At 38.0% G+C, this 20,117-nt stretch overlaps 1 protein-coding gene across 11 annotated transcripts in view; it reads right to left on the reverse strand.

Annotated features, from left to right (window-relative positions):
* The window catches only part of kif1ab (kinesin family member 1Ab), a 30,895-nt gene extending 14,192 nt beyond the window's left edge, over nucleotides 1–16,703 (reverse strand). For 3 of the 11 annotated variants that reach the window (XM_079613978.1, XM_079613979.1, XM_079613987.1), the window contains exons 1-24: nucleotides 16,337–16,703; nucleotides 13,983–14,169; nucleotides 11,793–11,866; nucleotides 11,467–11,646; nucleotides 11,280–11,345; nucleotides 11,020–11,198; nucleotides 10,440–10,551; nucleotides 10,116–10,193; nucleotides 9,959–10,024; nucleotides 9,846–9,863; nucleotides 9,682–9,760; nucleotides 9,441–9,519; nucleotides 8,652–8,794; nucleotides 6,759–6,892; nucleotides 6,603–6,682; nucleotides 6,419–6,494; nucleotides 6,261–6,340; nucleotides 4,361–4,551; nucleotides 4,080–4,260; nucleotides 3,808–3,880; nucleotides 3,611–3,704; nucleotides 3,298–3,446; nucleotides 3,009–3,187; nucleotides 2,674–2,811 (exon numbers count right to left, since the gene is read on the reverse strand). In XM_079613978.1, the coding sequence (XP_079470104.1) occupies nucleotides 2,674–2,811; nucleotides 3,009–3,187; nucleotides 3,298–3,446; nucleotides 3,611–3,704; nucleotides 3,808–3,880; nucleotides 4,080–4,260; nucleotides 4,361–4,551; nucleotides 6,261–6,340; nucleotides 6,419–6,494; nucleotides 6,603–6,682; nucleotides 6,759–6,892; nucleotides 8,652–8,794; nucleotides 9,441–9,519; nucleotides 9,682–9,760; nucleotides 9,846–9,863; nucleotides 9,959–10,024; nucleotides 10,116–10,193; nucleotides 10,440–10,551; nucleotides 11,020–11,198; nucleotides 11,280–11,345; nucleotides 11,467–11,646; nucleotides 11,793–11,866; nucleotides 13,983–14,088 (2,555 nt within the window). In that variant the 5' untranslated portion in view covers nucleotides 14,089–14,169; nucleotides 16,337–16,703. Of the gene's footprint in view, nucleotides 1–2,022; nucleotides 2,314–2,673; nucleotides 2,812–3,008; nucleotides 3,188–3,297; nucleotides 3,447–3,610; nucleotides 3,705–3,807; nucleotides 3,881–4,079; nucleotides 4,261–4,360; nucleotides 4,552–6,260; nucleotides 6,341–6,418; nucleotides 6,495–6,602; nucleotides 6,683–6,758; nucleotides 6,962–8,411; nucleotides 8,451–8,651; nucleotides 8,795–9,440; nucleotides 9,520–9,681; nucleotides 9,761–9,845; nucleotides 9,864–9,958; nucleotides 10,025–10,115; nucleotides 10,194–10,439; nucleotides 10,552–11,019; nucleotides 11,199–11,279; nucleotides 11,346–11,466; nucleotides 11,647–11,792; nucleotides 11,867–13,982; nucleotides 14,170–16,336 lie in introns of all 11 variants that reach the window. The other 8 variants (XM_079613980.1, XM_079613977.1, XM_079613984.1 and 5 more) reach the window with 6 other exon arrangements.
* Between the last annotated feature and the right edge of the window lie 3,414 nt (nucleotides 16,704–20,117).

A 20,117-nucleotide genomic window follows, 5' to 3' on the forward strand; every position in this document is an offset into this window, starting at 1 on the left:
TATGCAGTCAAGTTTGGTGACAGATTGGCTAACAAATTCAATAATTCACTTCAGATCTGCCCTCTTGATCCCAATGTGTTGCTGGACGAAGCTTGACAGGTAGGGGTCAAGAGTGGCAGGAGGCGTGGCCAGAGGGGAGGAGCTTACAACAAGATTGGTGAGGCGCAAATACAGCATGCTCAGATAAACAAAATGTTTAGTGAGAAAATAAACTCCAAATTTGGCTTGTTGGGCCAAATGCAAACTGGAAAGTAAAAAACTGAAATGACATTAACATACATGAATTTAATCTTAAATGAGAAATCAAAGTCAACACACGTCAAAAATCTTGTATGTTGCATGTGTGCAAGGAAGTGAGAGTGTGAGAGCCAATCCAAAACCCTGATAAAAATTTTAGCTCTGGCATGCCTGATTGAAACTGCTGTAGTCGAAACCAGCTCTTTCATCTTGAGCGCTGTAGCTCTTCAGAAAAAACAATCTGCTGATTTATACCGATCACAGAAACAACGAAATTCTGCAGAGAATGCCAATTCGGTGCAAAAGAGCAGACAAAAATGTATTATGCTGCCATTCAGTTCCGTATCTTTCAAAACAGGGCAGAATTGATGTGATTGGCATTTAAAACACTTGCATATTAATTTAGTACTGTAAAGTCACCCATGTTCAAATGACTTAAAACACAAAAAAGTTGCCCCTTGTAACGATACACATCCATTAGGGATCTGTCTACTGTCAGTAGTCTACTGTGATTTTCACAGGAAGTATCTTCACTTTGCTATTCCTTTTGTTCGGTTTCCTCTCATTCAGTTACTGAACACTTCAAGTACCATATAAATGGCCTATTCAACACTGTATGCCAAAATGGAAAAAGGTTGTTGAAAACATGTAGAAAGAGGCATTAAGGCTCAATCCCAATTTACCCCTTGCCCCTACCCTTTGTTTTTGAGTGTACCCCATGGCCCTTAAAACAGAGTTACAGTGGCCAAGGGGTTGAAATATTCCCCTACGAAATGGAACAACCCTTCATGAACCCGATACGTCATCAGTCGTCAACGATGGCTCTGACGTTACGGAAGCGACAAGTTTTTACAGGATTTCTCCATGACAACGATACCAATATGGCGTCCTCCACTGTGGCAATATCTGTCGTATGGGCTGCTGGTAGTGTAAAGCGAAAGTAAATGTTTCAATGTAAAATACATGGCTATAATTGAGTTGAGTGTGTTGTGTTTACACGATAACCACGCGATGCCGGACTGATTCACACGCTTCATAAAGACATGTGAGAACAAATGCTTTTTACTTTAGTTCAGCTTCATTAACGTTACCAGGTAATTAACGTTAGTAATGAAGCAAGCAACACTGTCTGCCTGGTTACCGAGGCAACATGCTAGCGGCTGAATTAGCGATCTCTTTTTTATGATTGTTTTGAAGAAAATCAAATCTAACGTTAGGCCTTGACCATAGCATTACAACCATGGTTATCGTACATCGTACTTACATTGTGACTTTCTTTCACCGTTTGTGAAGCCATCTCGCCGGTGATTCGCGATGCATTCTGGGAACTTTCTCGTAGCCCTCCGTTCGGAATGTGCCTCTAAAAAAATCTCCGTTCTGAGGCCTATGTAGCCCTACCCCTCTATCGCAACAAGAATCAGGACACCCTACCCCTAGACGTGAACACGCAAAACGGAGGGGTAGGGGCAAGGGGTGAATTGGGATTGAGCCTATAACTTCCTTCAGATCAGGCTAACAGTTTTACACTTTCAAACTCAAATCAAGTAAACTAGAGTGAATTGTTATTATTTTTTACTATTTTTATTAATAAATGGATATGTATATTGTTGACATAATGCTATTTATTTATTTAATCAATCTTGGCAACAGATATTGTGACCCTTGCCGGTGCTGTTCATGTGTTTGATGCCCTGGTAGGAAATTCTTGTAACAGACCCTGTTGTCTGTGTCTCAGTGTGAAAGAGCTAGTTTCCTCTGACAGCATGCTCCTGAAACCTCACCAACCTTCCCACTAAACTGAACAGAGGCCAGCGGTCGTAAAAGGGGTCCTGGCCATCGCTGACACCTGGGCAGTGCTCCCCCACACCATCCTCCTCCTCTCTCCCAAGCTCTGAGCCAGGGTCCTCCAAAAAGATCTCATCGTCCAGGTCCTCCAACTCCTCATCCTCCACCTCGACTTTCCCATAATGCCGCTCATCGGCAAGCTCGGTTATGTCAGAGTCGGGGTCGGAAAGGGTGGGGGAGAGGGTAAGGTCACTCATGCGCTCGCTCATGCACGTGTTGAGAATGGGAGTGCTGGTGCAGCCGGAGACACGGGAACTGGGTTAGTACAACACACGTGCACACACTTGCTCACATGTAAGGCATTGTTGTATGCCAGCATAAACCCAGCCATGAGTCTGTGTTCGGCTAATGATCTAGTGTGTTTGGTAAGGAGTGTTCAAGCTTAGGTTTAGCATTTGGATTGTCTGAATATTGAAAAATCCGTGCAAAATTGCTCATTGAACGAAGCCTGCACATAGCTTGCCATTCCACTCAAAAGTGAAGGAATAATGCAATTCATAGGCAGTTTCCCGTCAGTGGAAAAACCAGCATCCACTTGACACTTTAGAGTTGCACAGCATACAGATTGTGCTTGACTTATTGATTACTTACCGACCAACCAGACGGAACCATGGAAAGCGGTCATAGAAGGGGTCACCACCGGACATCATATGATCACAGTCCTCGACTGCCGTACTGGGTACCTCTGCTGCTCGGTCATACATTTCTCTCATCAAATCCAGTCTTTGTCTGCAGGGACAATAGTAAAGCATCAGCAAAAGCAAAAAGCTCATTACTGGAAAAGCGACGTAACATTTTGAAAATAGGTGAACTACGTAGTTAGTAGCAACGTCGCTGCTTTTAATTGGTAATTTACTCCTGATCCATAACTACAGGGCAAGACTTCACTCTTGTGGCCATATTATGTACATTTAATCTCACTGCACCTGAGTTTGTCCAGGGTCCAGTAGTGTGTGGCACCATTTTTCTGGTCCTGGACCTCTACTGCTACAATGGTGCGAGGGAACAGCCTTTTCTCCCTGTCTTTGGCTATGCTGGGGGGCAGGAGGTCAGAGGGCAGCGGGGAGTACAGTGTGTCTGTTAACAGCACAAACTGAAACTGAACCTGCAGAGAAGAAAAAAAAGTTGGAGTGTAACTTATAAAAATAAAATAAAAACAAATGCAATGATTTCATACAATAATCATCAGGCTGACCTAAATTGATTTCAATGTACCTTTTTTTTCAACTCCACACTAATGGCATTAGCCTCCTTGAGGAAAATTGCATTTCCCCAGAGCAAGTCTCTGAGAGAGGTGAACTGATAGAATCGCCATTTCCGGAAAGCCCAGAGAGCCAGTTCTGTCTCCCGCTTTGTCCACGGCACTGCAGGATCAAAATATGAACCCGTTTCAAATTAGATGTCTCGGAAACATGTAAACCTTTTTTTTTTTTTTTTATCTGTTATCTACAAATTTGCTAACTTATTATTGTATTTGATATATATATTAATCAGATGTACAGCATGTTATTCAAACTGTTTTACCCACCTTCTTCTTCTGGTTCCTCCTCTTCCTCTGTGGTTTCTGGGTAATATCTGGAGTTGACCTGCCTCTGAAGAGCTTCCAGCTTACTCTCATAGTCCTAAACAAAAATGTATGTTACATATGGTTAAATTGCCAGCTTCTTCCGGTTTTAACCACTTATAGACTAATTAAGTTCTTCTTCCTAGTCTAAAATGGCTTACCAGTCTCTGCTGTTCCAGAAGGTTGCTTGCTTCTTCTCTCTCCTTGCGGTACTGGTCCTCCAGCTCCTGTAACCTGTAAATGATGTAAGCATCAGAATAAAGCCACAAAAACTAGATATTGTACCTGAAATTAATCATAGTTTGGTTGGTTTGCTATTTGGTTTATCTGGTGTTTTTAGATGGGCTGTTTGTGCCTTTCGATGTAATTGTCATGGATGATAAAAATTCATGCTGTTTTAGAACCACAAAAGGGCTAGTGGCAAAAGTGCTACCTTTGCTCCATCTCTTGTTTCATATCAATGCCTTGTTTATCCAATAGCTCTCTCTGGGCAAAGGCCCAGTCCACCGGCTCCACAGGTGTGTCTGCACACGGGGTCCTCTCCCTCTCTTGCCGTGCTTGCTCTGGGTCATTGAAACGGAACACGTGGCTCTTGCCCATAATGATCCGGTTACCTAAGATTACAGACGGAGTCACAACTGGGTCTTACAGGCACCAAAAAAAGTGTTGTTCATCAGACTGAATCTGTTTTCAGCCTGGAAACTGAAGAGCTACCTGATCTGAGAACAGTGGGCTCTGTCACTCTCTTGCCGTTAACGTAAGTCTCTGTTCCCTCACAGGGCTCCAGGACCACCGTACCCTCTCCTGAGGCATTTGTACTACTAGTAAAGATACAGTGTTCGTCTTGAATGAAATGGCCACTCAGGACAATGTCCTGCCGACTCCTGGCATCCTCACGGCCAACCCTGCAGAACAAAATACGGAGGCCATATGTCAGAATAAAGGGGAAAAAATACAGATAAATACAAAATAGATATTGGACAAATCTGATATTGATTATAATGATAATTTAATATCAATAAATATTATTATTTTTTTATTAAAAAATATTGGTAACACACCAGTAGTTAATGATTAACTGAACATATAGTACAGGAATATTAGGCATTATGAAGTAGTTAAGCATGACCACAATAAATATCTGTAGTAGTAATGTATTACTAGCAATTTAGCAATAATTACTGGCTTTTCTGGTGAATAAACTTGAATATCACTCAATGACTGCAATACAAATCAATAATTCATTTGGATATACTTTTCTCTTTAGAACAGTGGGTCAAATTGTCTTTATTACACAATTTTAACAATGAATTACTCAAAACTGTAAAACTAACACTAATTAAACATATGTGAAGCATTATTTACTGCTACACATTACATGGTGAGTTGCACCAGTAATGATTGAGTTAAAATTCAAGGTTTTATCAAAGCCAGTCTACGGAGGAGCCTGGCCACTCCCTATTAAGTCCTATTGTACCGAATTTTGGTTGTAGTTCCTCCAGAGTTCCACTGGGGGCGATCGCCTGAGTGCAAAAATGAATGGGAGTCTATGGAGCTAGACGGCTAAATTTGTCTCTTTCACCCGATTGCCGTTGATAAATCTCAGATTTGATTGAAGGTTTTGCAAGTTCAACATGGGTTATAGGTCGAAAGTTGAATGAACTGTCCTTTCGATTTCTTACAGGTTGAGTTGTTGTTGCCCATAACACGCTAGCATTCTGCTAATGAACACTGATTGGTCAGTGAAGGACTGATTACGACCAGAGATAGCACTTGATGGGATCGTGGCATCTGAAGCGGGACCAGAATGTCTGCTAGCAAAAACTCTTCTAGCACGTGTGTTTACCTGTGTCCGCGGTGTTGTCGATGCCTCGAGAGAAAAGAAAGTGCAGAGCGCGAAAGCACCAAAGTGACTGAAGGATTGCCGTAAAGCAGTATCTCTGGTCGTACGATGTGTATCATTGACATTTTAAAATACCGTTTAAAGCAAATAAGAGACTCTAAAAAATCTAACACCCAGCAATGTGTAATTTCTTTGCATCTCCTTTCGAATACAACATTAAAATTACTAGACAAAAAATTATATCCTGAGAAAAGTGGATTTTGAGGGGTATAGCTCCATAGACCTCCATTCATTCTGCACTCGTCCTGTGAGCGCCCTCATATGGAACCAGAGTGGAACTGCAACCAGTCAGAAGCCGGAAGTTTACTGAGAGTGGCAGTTCTCCCCTTATTAGACATTCTCTGGTTTTATCTAATAATTCTGTGCACCAAACTAAAAATATTGTTTAAAAATAAGCAGGTTAACATTTAAACCATAATTTTTATCCTGGATTTAATTTAGGGTACAACTGGGCTAAAGGCACAAATGTGCTTTTCACTACTCCCATAGTGTATGATTGCTGAAAAAAATACATGTTTTTATTAATCATTGATCGTCGGAGCAACAGATTTTGGGTAAAAATACATCATAAATGTTTTTTGTTTTGTTTAAAAAAAATTATACATATATGGTGGCAAGGTGGCCCTTTTAATATATCTGTCCACAGAGACTTTGAGGCTCCACAAAGGTCCATGGGTAAAAATCATGGTTGTAAATAAACAACATTCTTACTTGGTGATTCCATCTTTAATGTAGTATAGTAAGCACTCAGACATCAGTGGATCTTCATTGAGGTTGACCAGGTGTGGAGTCTGAAACATAAAGAAGTGCTCGTTGAAGCATATGACTTGACTAGCTTCCTTTTAGAATACACTAAACAATCCTCTAACCTTCTTTGGTGAAAAGACTCCAACAGTTCCTCCATCTTCCCTCATCGCCACACCCATTTCAGCTAAAAGTGCCTCCCTAAAGACAATAGATGTTTTTTGACAAATGAACTAAGAAACTTGAATAATTTCATACACATAATTTCATACACATTTCAAGATAAAAGCCCTCCCAGGGATCTCCAACCTTTCCATTCGAATGCCCTCTGTGCGGCGAAGCTTCTCTTCCCAAGTTTCATTGAGTTCTGCGATTATCTTCTCAGTTTCCTAGTTGGAAAAGAGGTCAACGTTCAAAATATCAGCACTGCCCCTTATTCAGTCATCCCACCACCCTCTCGCTCACCTTCAGCCTCTCAATGGCTTCCTCGCTTCCTGGGCTGAACATGATCCGGTCATGCAGGCTGCTGATGGAGCCAGCTCGGCTGGACAGGGCAGAGAGAGAGGGGGAGGGGCTCATCCCTGTCATGGCATGGGTCACTGTGGAGAAATCACCCCTTTGATTGACAGCCTGGATGCTATTGATATTAGTCTTGTAACTGGACAAGTCTGGGCAACAAGTGGGAATGACAGGTTGGAGAGTCAAGGAGAAAATTGAGGTAAGAGAAAAAGGAAAACCATGGAAACAGAAAAGAAGGGGAAGGAGGAAGAGTAGAAAGTGTCAAACATAAAGGTCAACAGCGAATTAAAGAGGTTATAAAGCTGCAGAGCGCGGGGCAGACGGCATCAATTTGAGGACTTCAGACGCTGTTGTGTGTGAGTGTGTGTGTGTTTTTTTAAAAAAAAAGTAAATCAGAAGATCAAAAACATTTTCCCTTCATGCCTCAAATTCATTGGACCATGCTTGAGACAATGAGCATGGAGATGAACTGAACACTCAATGTAATACTGATCTGTGACTGCACAGAACTACATGCCTGTGCTTTACATAGAGGCACATTTCAAGCAAACCTCTAGAGCACCTCTGGACCATCAGAGCAGCAATGTACAATTATGTCAGAATAATACGTTTTATTTAAACTGATTAGATAAAATCACACAGCATAGACTTTGGTGGTCCAGAGATTCCTGCTTTGGTTATCGCAGGGGTCGGCAACATTACGAATGGTCAATGTTGGCAGACGCATTAAAAAGACAGAGGATTTATAATTGTTATATGATTGTAATATTATTCAGTTGTTTATTATAAAATGTTGAAGTCAAAGTCCAAAATTAACACTCGTCAAGCAGCAAATATGGGTAAAAATAGTCTTTGGAGAGGAAATGTTGTATGATCTGAATTGCAAAACAAAATAATATTTAAATATTTAAATAATACACTCACTGACAAATCAGATTAAAGGCATGCCCCTTTCCTTTAAACCTCCATAATTCCATAAAGTTTATCCATAAATATCCAAAACTCTAAGTGGCAATATTCCTCATATTAAAGGTTCACTCAAAAAAAAATAATTCTGTCATTGTTTACTCAACCTCATGTTGCTCCAAACCTGTATGACTTTCTGCCTTCTATGGGGCACAAAGGGAGATATTCTGAAGAATGTTGGCAACCAATCAACATTCGACCCCATTGTCTTCCATTGGGAAAAAATACATTTCTCACAATATCTTCTTTTATGTTCAGCAGAAGAAATTAAGCCATACATGTTTGGAATGACATGAGGGTGATCAAATAATGACAGAATCTTCATTTTTTGGTGAAATCTCAAATAATGCAAAAATCTCAAGCAAAAATTTAAGAAAAATCATGATGTATCAGATGAATCGAAAACTGACCTGTGTGCAACCTTAATAAATGTCTATATCATATGAGTTGCGCAGTCCAGGTCACAGTCCTGCATGTTTGACTATCTTTGGCACTGCTTGCTTTATTTTTGCGCTCAAAAAATATGGCTTTATTACAAATTAAAAAATCAAATAAACTTAAGAAAAAAAAAAAAGTTGCCGACCCCTGGGTTATTGTAAGCTGTGAAGCATTTAGAGTGCCAAAAATACACACATTTGAGAGCAGACATCCCAGGAGCTTGTGCCCGATATGCTGAGAGAAACAGGGAGAGAAGACAAATCCTTCAGACACAATCCTAGAGCTGTCTGACCCTCAGGTTTCTGATAATGTAATTGTAGAGAATATTTGCTTTTCTAGGATCATAGTCTTGGCATCATTTGCATTTTAAATTCAGTTTTAAGAAGAGTGAAATGTTGTCACTCCTCTGTTTGAAATGCATCACAGGTGACTCACTCTCAATGATGTCTCCAAGACCCTGAGCATAGAGCAGATCCCTCAGACGAGCCACCTCTTCCTTCAACTCACGCACCAGGCGGTTGTTGGGGTCTTCGTTGATGACGGCGTTGCAACGGATCTGCTTGGCTCGGTCAGCATATCTGTGACAGTGATATTGCTATTAACTATCCAAAAACAGCATCAGAATGTCCTAAATAGTCCAGTATTTAGAGTCAGTCAACATAAACTGGTAGTAATCACAACTCAGACTGAACTCTGAACAGGCTGAACTCAGCCCGGAAGAATGGCTTTTTAGCCCGAAAAATAAAATAACTAAATACATTCTGTCATTTTGTTCAATTGTTATTCAAATGCTGTATTATTATTTTTATTCAATGGAACAGAAAAGAAGAAATGTAGCATGTTCACACATTTTTTCTATACGATGAAAGTGAACGTGAACTCCTTTACAGCAACATTATCCATATACTGTAACCAAGTAAGCCATAAGACTTGCACACTGAATCCAAAGTCTTCTGGAATTATTTGTTTGAAATATGTTTATGGTGCTTTTTAGTCATTTTCAGAGCTTGCAGCTTCTGGTCGCCATTTACTTTCATTAAATGGACAACAGAGCACCATTAACACTCAGCTAAACTTCTCCTTCCTCAAACAAAAGTCATATGAGTTTGGAACAACATGAGGGTAATGATCATTGTTTTGTGTAGTAGTATACAGTGTGTAGTATTTCGTGACCCTATTAGTCTAATATTAAGTAATGCCTTTAAGGCATCATGTTGTTCTTACCTGAGCGTGCTGAGTGTCTCATCATAGTTAATATCAGCAGGGCTTAGAGCTGCTATCATGGCAGTGCGAGAGTTACCTCCTGATAAATGAAAAACATTGTGACCTTTAGGAAAGTTTTTCTTGTTTTTGGACCATACCACAGTTAAACTGACCATGTTGACTGCAATATGAAATGTTTTAATTGATGGAGAGCAATGATTATTGTTAAGAAGGTGTGTGCAAGGTGTATGAAGCCTCGTACCAAGGTTTTCCCTCAGCAGCCATGTCAGAACTGAATCTCTGTATGGAATAAAGCTCTCAACTTTCTTTTTCTTCTTGTTCTGTAGGCAGAACAGAAGCCATGTCAATTGTCAAAGCTATAGCCATAATGCTCGATTATTACAGAAAGATTCAACCGATACTCACCTTGTTTGGTGCAGAGTCCTACAAAACAAAATAAAACATTTTTAAAATGTTTACAGATCTTTACTTTTCTTTTAACAACAGAACATTCCTATTTAAATTGAAAGAATTCTTACTATCTCGGCCAACGCAGAGATAACTTTGCCCAGTGTTGTTAAAGATTTGTTGATATTGGCTCCTTCCTAGAAAAGGGACAAAGCATGCGCATTTAATGGATGCACTTATCTGAAATGACACATTTCATGAAACTCTGTTGAACTTAAAGTGACTCACCTTAAGTCTAGTGCCTTTAGCTCCAGTAGAATCCGCCCGCTCACTCCCTGCCAAGTCGACCAAGCTGATTTTGCTGACCTGTTCGAGAGCGAAAATGTTGTGTCTCAGAACAGTAACGCGCTCTAATGCACATACCAGCAAGTTCAGCAACTGTCAAACTGCCAACATCCATCAGTGATGTTCGAACTGCAGGGAGTCCACTCACCTACTTGTGCATTCTAGTCTATTTCTGAACAGGCAGTCACATATTCTCATATAGAACAATGCTAAACACAGCTATACATGGAGGCCTGGTGGGAAAGGCTGAAGGAGAGGATGCGGTACCTTTTCAGACGTGTTTTCTGAATCACTATCATGTCGTTTCTGTGTGAAGATGATGTTGAATACAGCATGGGAGCGGCTGCTGGTCTCATTCATGTTGGTGGCCGCCACAGTCCTGCGAATGAACAGCATGGTGAGCAAAAGCGATGCAGTGGTGAATTGATTTCTTCAATTTCAGTGCTTAACAAATACATTTTCTTGTCATTCAAATACAAAGTAAGGATTTAAGCTTCTTTTTAGATAAGTACAACTTTCAACTTGTTTACATTTAGGCTCTATACCCTCAATATTATGTACAGCAATACACTGCCATTCAAAAGTTCGGGGACAGTAGTATTTTTTTTAAATAAATTAATAGTGTAATTCAAAAGTGTCCGTTTATAATGTTACAAAAGATTTCAAATAAATAAATGCTGAACTTTCTATTCATCAAACAATCCTGAAAAACATAAATGTACCATGGTTGTTACTAAATTTTTTTATCAAATAAATGCAGTCTTGAGACTACTTTCAAAATTATGCAAAACTTTTGAAGGGTAGTGTAATTCAGAGATGCCCCATACTACACTAAAATTTGTGTCACCTGGCCTTGTTTCCAGAGTCCATCAGGTCCTGAATGTCATTGTAGGAAGTAACAGCCAGTTTTGATAGGTCCTCCACATACGGCCCCATCAGAGGATGCTCTCGCACACGCAGATTCCCTTTGTTCTTTGGGTTCAGAAGGTCCCGCACACGCTCACAGTAGATCTCCATGTAACTGACCTGAAAAAAACCAAGAACAATTTTCACTTGCTCCACCGATTCTGTTAAGAATGCAATTTATGATGAAGGTGTTGCTCTTACCTCAACTGAGTATGACATGCTGTTGTCATTATTGTTATTGAACTTGGTAAACAGGTCCTCACATAGCTGTCACAGAGAGATTAAGCATTGAGAAAGTTTTTCCACAAACTTGGAAGCATCTGAGCTATTTGCTACAATATCAAAGACAGTGATAATGTCAATAAGACATGGTATTATAGTATACTACCAATGGGATGATGCCTTCTTGGTCTTTCTCTTGCTTGCCCATCATGGTATATGACTTTCCGGCCCCAGTTTGCCCATAGGCAAAGATGCAGACGTTATATCCCTCAAAGGCATGCAGAAGCATTTCCTCCCCTATGTCTTTATAAACCTGTCTTTGGCATGCAAAGTTCACATCTTCTGGCTGTTGAAGACAGAAACACACAGAGCCCCAAGGGAAATCATCTTAAATGTCTCAAGAACAGCCACCATGATCATAGTAGAACTAAAAATAGCAGCAGTGAGTTGCATAAGAGGCAGATTCACCAGTTAATGTGTCAAGAAACTCACCGTCGTATGCGACCAATAGGAATAGTCAAAGTTGAAGCTCTTGTTCTCCTTTGGCTGTTTTGGATTTATAATTGCTAGAAAGCAAAAAGAACACATCTATAAGAATACATCTACAATCTAATGGACAAAACAACAAACTACCATACATTAAACTATATTCCCATTTTCATTTAATTTAATTTCATTCATGATCAGACCTGCAATCTCTTATGCCAAAAAGACGGTGCTAAAAACCTCATAATGAGGATAGAGCAACGTCATTATTCTTGTAAATATATTTATACACTACTGCCCAAAATTTGTTAAAAAAAATAATAATAATATTTTAATCCAGCTGATCAAAAGTGACAGAAAATACATTTATGTTTCAAAAGATTTTTGTTAAATGCTGTTCCTTTAAACTCTTTATTCATAAAATATTGTTCATGAAAAGAAAAAAAATTGTTTCCACAAAAATATTACGCAGCACAACTGTTTTCAACATTGGAAATATTAAGAAATGTTTCTTGAGCAGCAAATCAGCATATTAGAATGATTTCTGAAGGACCATGTGACACTGAGTAATAATGCTGAAAATTCAGCTTTGACATCAAAGGAATAATTATAATTTTTTTAATAAAATAGAAAAACTGTTAGGCTATTTTAAATTGTAATAACATTTCACATTATTACTATTTTTACTGTATTTTTGATCAAATAAATAGAGAGTGAGTATAACAGACTTCTTTCCTTAATATTAAAACGTATATAAAAACACTAACCAACCCCAAATTTTTGAACAGTAAAGTACACTCCAAATAAACAAATAATTTATATTTAACTACAAATAATATGCCATTTATATAAATTAAGACCTGACTGTCTGTTTATTTATACACAAAAGCCATTTACAAAAATGAAAAAAATATAAACAATCATTTAATATCTCAATGTAGTCATCATAACAGCATACTGGTAATATACCAGGCTATATGCATAATAGGCATGTTTCAAGACAGATGAGTCTAAGGAAGCGTGAATCATGCCATCCCTTGGGTTCCGGGAATGAGGTCATGAACCTCCCTGCGTCCTCTCACTAGCACAAAGCCGTGCAGTGTGTCTGACCTCACACTCTGCATCAGCTGACTCTGTTTTCCCACTCACGCTTCAGGCTTACAAAAGGACGCTTTACAGTTTTTGGAGCTGCTCTAGAAATGGGGGCTTGAAATGCCACATATTGGCCTGAAATGGACAATGTTTATGAACATGTACAGCAAGGATACAAAGCTTTTTGCTCCATGAGTTAAGAAAATGAAACAGAGATGAATATTTCTGGTTTCAGTTTATTTTGATGGTCCCTTTAACATATTCTGTTGACTATAAGTAACATTGCACCTACATGTCTACTAACTCTCATTATGTGTTAGAGTCATAAGTTGACATGTAGTTGCAAAGTTACTTTTAGTCAGTAGAATGTCTGTTGCAGGACCATCATCATAAAGAATTAGCAAATATTAGCAGTAGGTCTACTAATACTCTAATGAGAGTTAGTTGATATGTAGTTGCAAAATTAGTTATAGACTATAGTCAAGAAGCATTCAAAAGGGATCATCAAAATAAAGTTTCTACCATATTTCTTACAGTCCATGAAATAGTATTTTCCATTCAAAATATTTCAATTTTTTTTAATCATTTTGGCAATATTATCTTGCTTTGTTTCATCATAGTGATAAATAATTAGTGTTATTGTGCCACTCTCCGCATCAAACTACATAAGATGAACCAGTCTCCATCTCTAAGTGAAAATGTGATGTTTTCCCTCATATTTTTGTTTTCATGGATTAATGCAAGAATATTACATATAAATTGCTAACATTCTAAACTAAATACCAAAAAAATATATATTTTTGTTACTATGAAACAAATAGTCAACAAATGTAATCAGGTGGTGACAGCACACCCAATCAATTAAAGCTAACCTTTACCAAAACCAAAAGCATGACCCCTTTGACATTTTCAACCCCGTAAGCCTAGAGATGCAATATTTTCTCTCATGGGGGTGCTGATGAGAGACCATCAGAATAAATATTTCATTACAATCATAAATTATTACTACAGCATAGTGAGCACAATGGCATGCATCTCTTACTTAAATTAGTTCAAATTATCATTGACAGCAAGTGAAAACAGATGTTTAGAAAGAGCACTCACTGGTGGTGTTGCCTGACATCTGGATGATACACTTGCTATCTTTTCCAATCTCTCGTGAATTGAAGGGTCGGACCCTCACAGCTACTTTCACCGAGGCACATGCCATGGTGTCTGAGTGCTGGGGCTTTGCTACTGCACAGGATCTGATTGGACGAAGCCCTGCCAGGAATCAGAGGCCACCTGCCACCTGTAGAGAGAAACACTGACATGCTATGTGTTGCAATCATATATTTATATATATATATATAAAAGGGGTATGAATTATGAACATTTCTATTCTTTATATGAAACTTACTTCACTATAGAATAAAGAGTAGGCCTACTACAGTATAGATGCAAAACGAGGCAGGAAATGTGTTAAAGCCTACACTTTAGATTTAGTACCTCAGCAATTCACTTAGAAATAATAAAGACAATATATAATTAAAGAAAAATCCCATGAATCTGTTCAGGATATTGTACTGGCTAAGTTACGCTATTGATAAACTAATTTAGGTAATGGATCGAGCTCTCTGAGATCCAGACCATGACTCATCAGGACTATCACATTCAGCAGATTACTGTACACTTGATAGCCTGGCTATGTGAATTCATAACCTCTACAACTAGCTTTATAGCACAACAGGCTTACAAACAGGTTTAGGATTCATATGGGCACATTTGCCTTACAAAATAACTAACCTGTTGTTCACATGTTACAATGCCTACATGCTGTAAATCATACCCTGGGTTAGTGACATTTCATTTTAACAACTCTTAAGAGACTATGACATCTCACATAATAACTCATCATGATAACTGCCCAATTGTATATCTTAATCCATTAAAGGGGAAAAAGAAAAGGAAGTGGGTCAAAGTTATGTAGCTTAAATTATTTCGTACTACAAAATATATTAGGTTACAAATCATGGTTTAAATCAGTGATGGATTAGAAAAACTGTTCATTCTTTACTAATAAAGAACCAAATGTGGGCTATATTTCAACATTTAATACGGAAAATTATCCTGTTCATAAACAGTTGATTCTTTTTTTGTTTTATTGGCAACAACTTCAAGTGGGATATATAGCTGTACCTACCCGTTGTCAAAAATAAGTGAAATATTAAAAAATACAATGTAGCCAACTAAAAACAAGCTGTAGTCTAAATTTGAACAAGATTTGTCCATTGACTGTTCTCATATCCAGAAAAAGACTGGGCTGGGTTCCATCCTTCGAGTGGAAAATCACAGTTATGTTTGTACACATTACGGCGCATTGAGAAAATGTTATTCGCGCACACACAGTCCTCGCAGAGTCTACTGAAAATGGCTGCCCTGACCGTCAGCCAATACAGTCATGAATCAGTGATGGACGGGCATTTGCGTCAGCTTCCTTCAGTCCACCCGGCAAAACAAACGCAATGAATCCGTTTCAACGGCCATTAAGCAAATCACGGAGGACAAGCAGATATCATAAACAAGGTTATAATATTTCATCTGTTTATATTTAGAGCAGCAGCCTCTGCGTAGATGCTGTGATGCGGCAGTAACACCCCATACACTGCTAAGGACGCGACAAATAAAAACGCTCCCAACGTTATAATCAATGAAACTATATTACACTATTATAATCGACATCAATAGTTTGCATTGTAGGCTACAACAATAGGAGCGCTCGAGGGTGTCGCGTCGAGGTAACGTTAGACTTGGGGTGTTAAAGTCTGTGGCACTATTTTCTCAGAATCTTGAGTCCAAACATATCGAATTTCGAATGTCCGATATTAAATAAGTAAATCGTTTCCTCCTCCACAAATATTGGTGCGTAGGCTACTTTAAATACCCCTAACTAACGCACCTCAAAATAATACTATACAATAAATAATACGGCAGCCTACATCGTTATTCATAAGGCATTTCACTCAGTAATTATCAGTTCAATCTGACCGGACTTTGAAATTGAAAACATCTAAATGACGAAAAAGGCCCAGATTTCATGACATGGCCTCACCCTTCCAACATAAACAGCATCCTTCAGCACTGTGGCCAAACTCAGAGCTGTCAATACATGTAAATAAGACTGACAAAAATGTCCTTTGATATCCAATAATAATAAAACAATTGATGTGCTATAATAGTATCATTATAGTACAAGATCAAATTTGATCTATTCTGTGAAGATAGTTTTCCTTTTATAAACATCTATCTCCAGATCTTTTTCATTTTTTTGCTGACTGTTTTGTATTCCACCAGCCTCTGTGGGGCTTTCCGGACAAAACAAGAGTGGAATAGTGCACCACCCTCCTTATTCTCATTAGAGACATGCACACTGGTTATAAAATAGGCCTTAACAAACAATAATCAAGACCTCACTTAACTGATTCCTGATGGCAATATCCTGTTGAGATTGCGGACAGCAGCGAGTTATTCCATCAAGTCTGCTTCCATCTGCCGTCTTCTTCCTCACCCAGTTGTTTTATTTTTTTCCTATAGGCTCTCAGCCTCTCCCTAGTTCAGCGACATCAATGCAGGTGGAGCCCCCCCTGGCAAGACCATCCGACTGAGGGAGACTGGTTTTGCAGGGCCTGGTACGCAGTGGTGCATCAAGAAGAGCCAAGCAGAGGGAGGGGTTAATGGATGTGAGGATGTGTTGAGAGAGAGTGTTTCTTCAGACTAACACAAAATGGCTCTTATGGTGGAGCCAAGGATGCTGATCAGCCGTGAGTCGCTGATGACATCATCAGTGTGGGAGCTAGCGGCATTGATGCAGCACAGGGAGAGAGAGGAAGGGAGGGAGAGAGAGGGAGGGAGGGAGAGAGAGGGAGGGAGGGAGAGAGAGAGAGGGAGGGAGGGAGTGAAAGAGAGAATGGGAGGCTGAGAGCCACAGACAGAAAGGAAGGGTGTGATAACAGCATCACAGGACGCTGTTAAAAAAGACCACGGTCATGGATTTGCTTCCGTGTCCTCGAATATAAACCACAGGGTTAAAAGCACAAAGAGCTCATTTTAAATTCCAAGCGTAGCCAGCAGAGTCTGTGTCTCAGCCTGCACAGCACATCCCTCTCAATGAACTCATTATGAAGGGTAGAGGGTGCCAGCTAAGCTTATGCAAGGAGACAAACAAGTTGGGTTCACTTAAAAAAAGGGGATCTGAATTATTTAAAATAATAATAATAGTAAAAAATTGGGGTAATATTTTTTTTAAAGAAATACATTTTCTTTTCAGCAAGGATGGCGTTAAATAGATCAAAAGTGATGGTAAAGACATTTATTTGGAACAAAAGATTGATATTCCAAATAAAGCTTTTTGAACTTTCAATCACTAAATAATCCTGAAATATTAAGCAGCACAACTGCTTTCAACATTGATAATATTAAGTAATGTTTCTTGAATGCCAAGTCAGCATATTAGAATGATTTCTGGAGGATCATGTGACACTGAAGACTGCAGCAGCACAACTATTTTCAACATCGATAATAATAAGATATGTTTGAAGTAATAAGAAAAAACTGAAGTAAGGCCTGCTGAAGATTCAGCTTTGCCATCACAGGAATAAATTATATTTTATAATAAGTTAAAATTGAAAACAGCTCAAGTATTATACCAAGTTACAGTTAAATCGTTAATATCACATAATTGTATATTTTTGATCAAATAAACACCTTAATTGGTGAAAACTTTCAAACAAGTCGCTGCCTTAAAATTTTAAGTATGTAATTTCAATTTAAATTACATTAAACTGACTTTAAAAAAGTTGAATCTTGTATGACATTAAAAAAAAAAAAGTTACAAATTGCTGAACTATTTTGATGAGTTAAAGCAATGTAAAAGCATATGTTGTCATAAATGATTGACTTCTCTCGAAAACAAAAAAAATCTTATATACAAAAGTTTTGGTTCAGTGTGTACATACATTTTTTTTTTTGTCAAAAATGTAAACTACTTTGATAGCTGTACAAAGTAATATAGACTGAACCATTTTCAATGGTGTTTGGTAGTGGGGGGAAACCCTCCTTAAGCATGTCATTTTTTTTCTCTAAAAACAAAAGTTAAATGTGTCTTGAATAGTTTTCCTAGTTTTCAGTGACAATGCATACATTATAAACCACGTGTGAAAAATGTCCAGAGTTTTCATGTTATTATAGATTTTTAACAAAAATTTAATTTGTACCAAGGGGCGTTTTGCCCCACAAAAATGTCCCATTCTGAAAAAAGCAATTTGCTTTATACATTTACAGCTAAATCAGAGTACACGCAGTTTTAGCTTAACATGAAGAATGCAGCCAAAATAACAATAGATAAATATGAATATTTGCATGCTGAAAATCAGCCTATTTGAAAAATATTGTTAGCTGATGCTAACTAGCTATCTGATGCTACCTTGAGGTAATTTTTAAATATAAAGTCCAAATATTTTTATTCAACCACGGAAAAGCAAATGATGTGATATTCAGACCATGGTAACTACAGTGATTATGGGAAGCGATGCTCCCTGGGTCGTTTTCCCACAAGTTGGGGGTGTTTTATGCCACAGATTAGGTTAGGAAAAAATTGTCATCCTAAAAATATAATCAGATTTTCCCTAAATAATTATGTACTCCCTAACTACAGGCCTTACTATTCTCATATAATATATAACTGATGTTCTGCAAAACTACAAGCAATAATTTTCTTTCTGAAAATTATATCACTTAACGTGAAATCCGTTTTCTCTCAGTGTATGCTTCACATTGATGACTTCTAAATCACTCTTGTCAACTTAGTCCATATCATAGCAACAACAAATATATATCTTGACTTTATCTGGTGGTTATTTTGGGGAAAAGTGGGTGGGGCGTATAAGGAAAGTTCTCCCAGGACATGTACACTGTTTCTGAAACCTTGTTAAATATTCAATGTAAAACATAAAAAGTATAATAAAAAAATAACATTGTGAAATATAGAGACACAATTATCAACTTTTTTACTCTGATGCATAAGCAAGAAAAAACTTTTTTTTGAAGATCAATATATTGTAAAGTCAAATAAAAAATGTAATAACTTCAATGGACTAAAATAGTTTTAGCAGAACAGCCCCATCTACTGGGCAGCTAACATCATTCTGCTCACTACATTACACAAGTGGATGTCAATTTAAATATATGCTCAATTTTTGAATTAGCATTTGAAGGTCAACCAAGTCTCCATTAGTCAATATGCATTGCATACATGTCTTGTCTTTCACAAAAGCATGGCTTGCATCTCTCTGGCTTGTGAAGTGGGTGTTGTCGAGCCCCACCACAGTGCAAAGGGCACACAAGGGTAAACATTGCGTTTCCACTTATTTACTGTGCAGACTAATTATTTACTGCAGGATAAGTGATGGGGACCAGTGCTCTGGTCAAAGTCCCTGCTCTGACATCAGCCTCTGCTTCCTATGACACAAGACTGGTGTGTTTGTGGAGAATCACTGTTCTGATCAGGTCGTTTTGTACAGAGTAAGCATTTTAGTGCTGAATGGGAACAGAACAATCTATTCATGTAAACACTTTGCTAATTCATTTATACAAAAATGATCAAATTAAATATAGCTGAATATTAAATACTTAAAGTCACATAATCATTACATAATTAAAATAATACAATTTGATTTTAGTTACTAGATACATTACATTATAGAAATTATAGTAGTATACTAAGTCTTAATAATGTTCAGCTGATGTGAACTTTCTAAATCGCACAAGTTGCCCTTCACTGTACTTACCATAGACATTTGTTCTTTTAAACACTGAAATAAAACCACATTAAAAATTGAGAATCAAAATAACAAAATTTCTTAAAGTTTGTAAACAGAAATATTCGAATTATATGTGCACCAGCCATACATAACATGCTCTGAAAATCTAATGCAATGTGCACAGGCCAAGTGAGAGACAAATGAGGCGAGTTGTAAGTATCAATGTTGTTCATTTGTGTTTGTTTACAACAACCAATCGACATACTGAGCTGGTTAACAAGAGCACCTTGTAACGGATGTAAACAAAAACTCACTTTTGTCTGTTTGATAAAACATTTATGCAAAATTATTACTTCAACATATTTCTCTTTACCTAGGGTATAGAAGTTTTAAACTAACTAAACCAGCATCAAACTATATTTAAATATAATAAATATAGGCT

Source organism: Phoxinus phoxinus (assembly GCF_949152265.1).
Source record: "Phoxinus phoxinus genome assembly, chromosome: 5".
Lineage (NCBI taxonomy): Eukaryota > Metazoa > Chordata > Actinopteri > Cypriniformes > Leuciscidae > Phoxinus > Phoxinus phoxinus.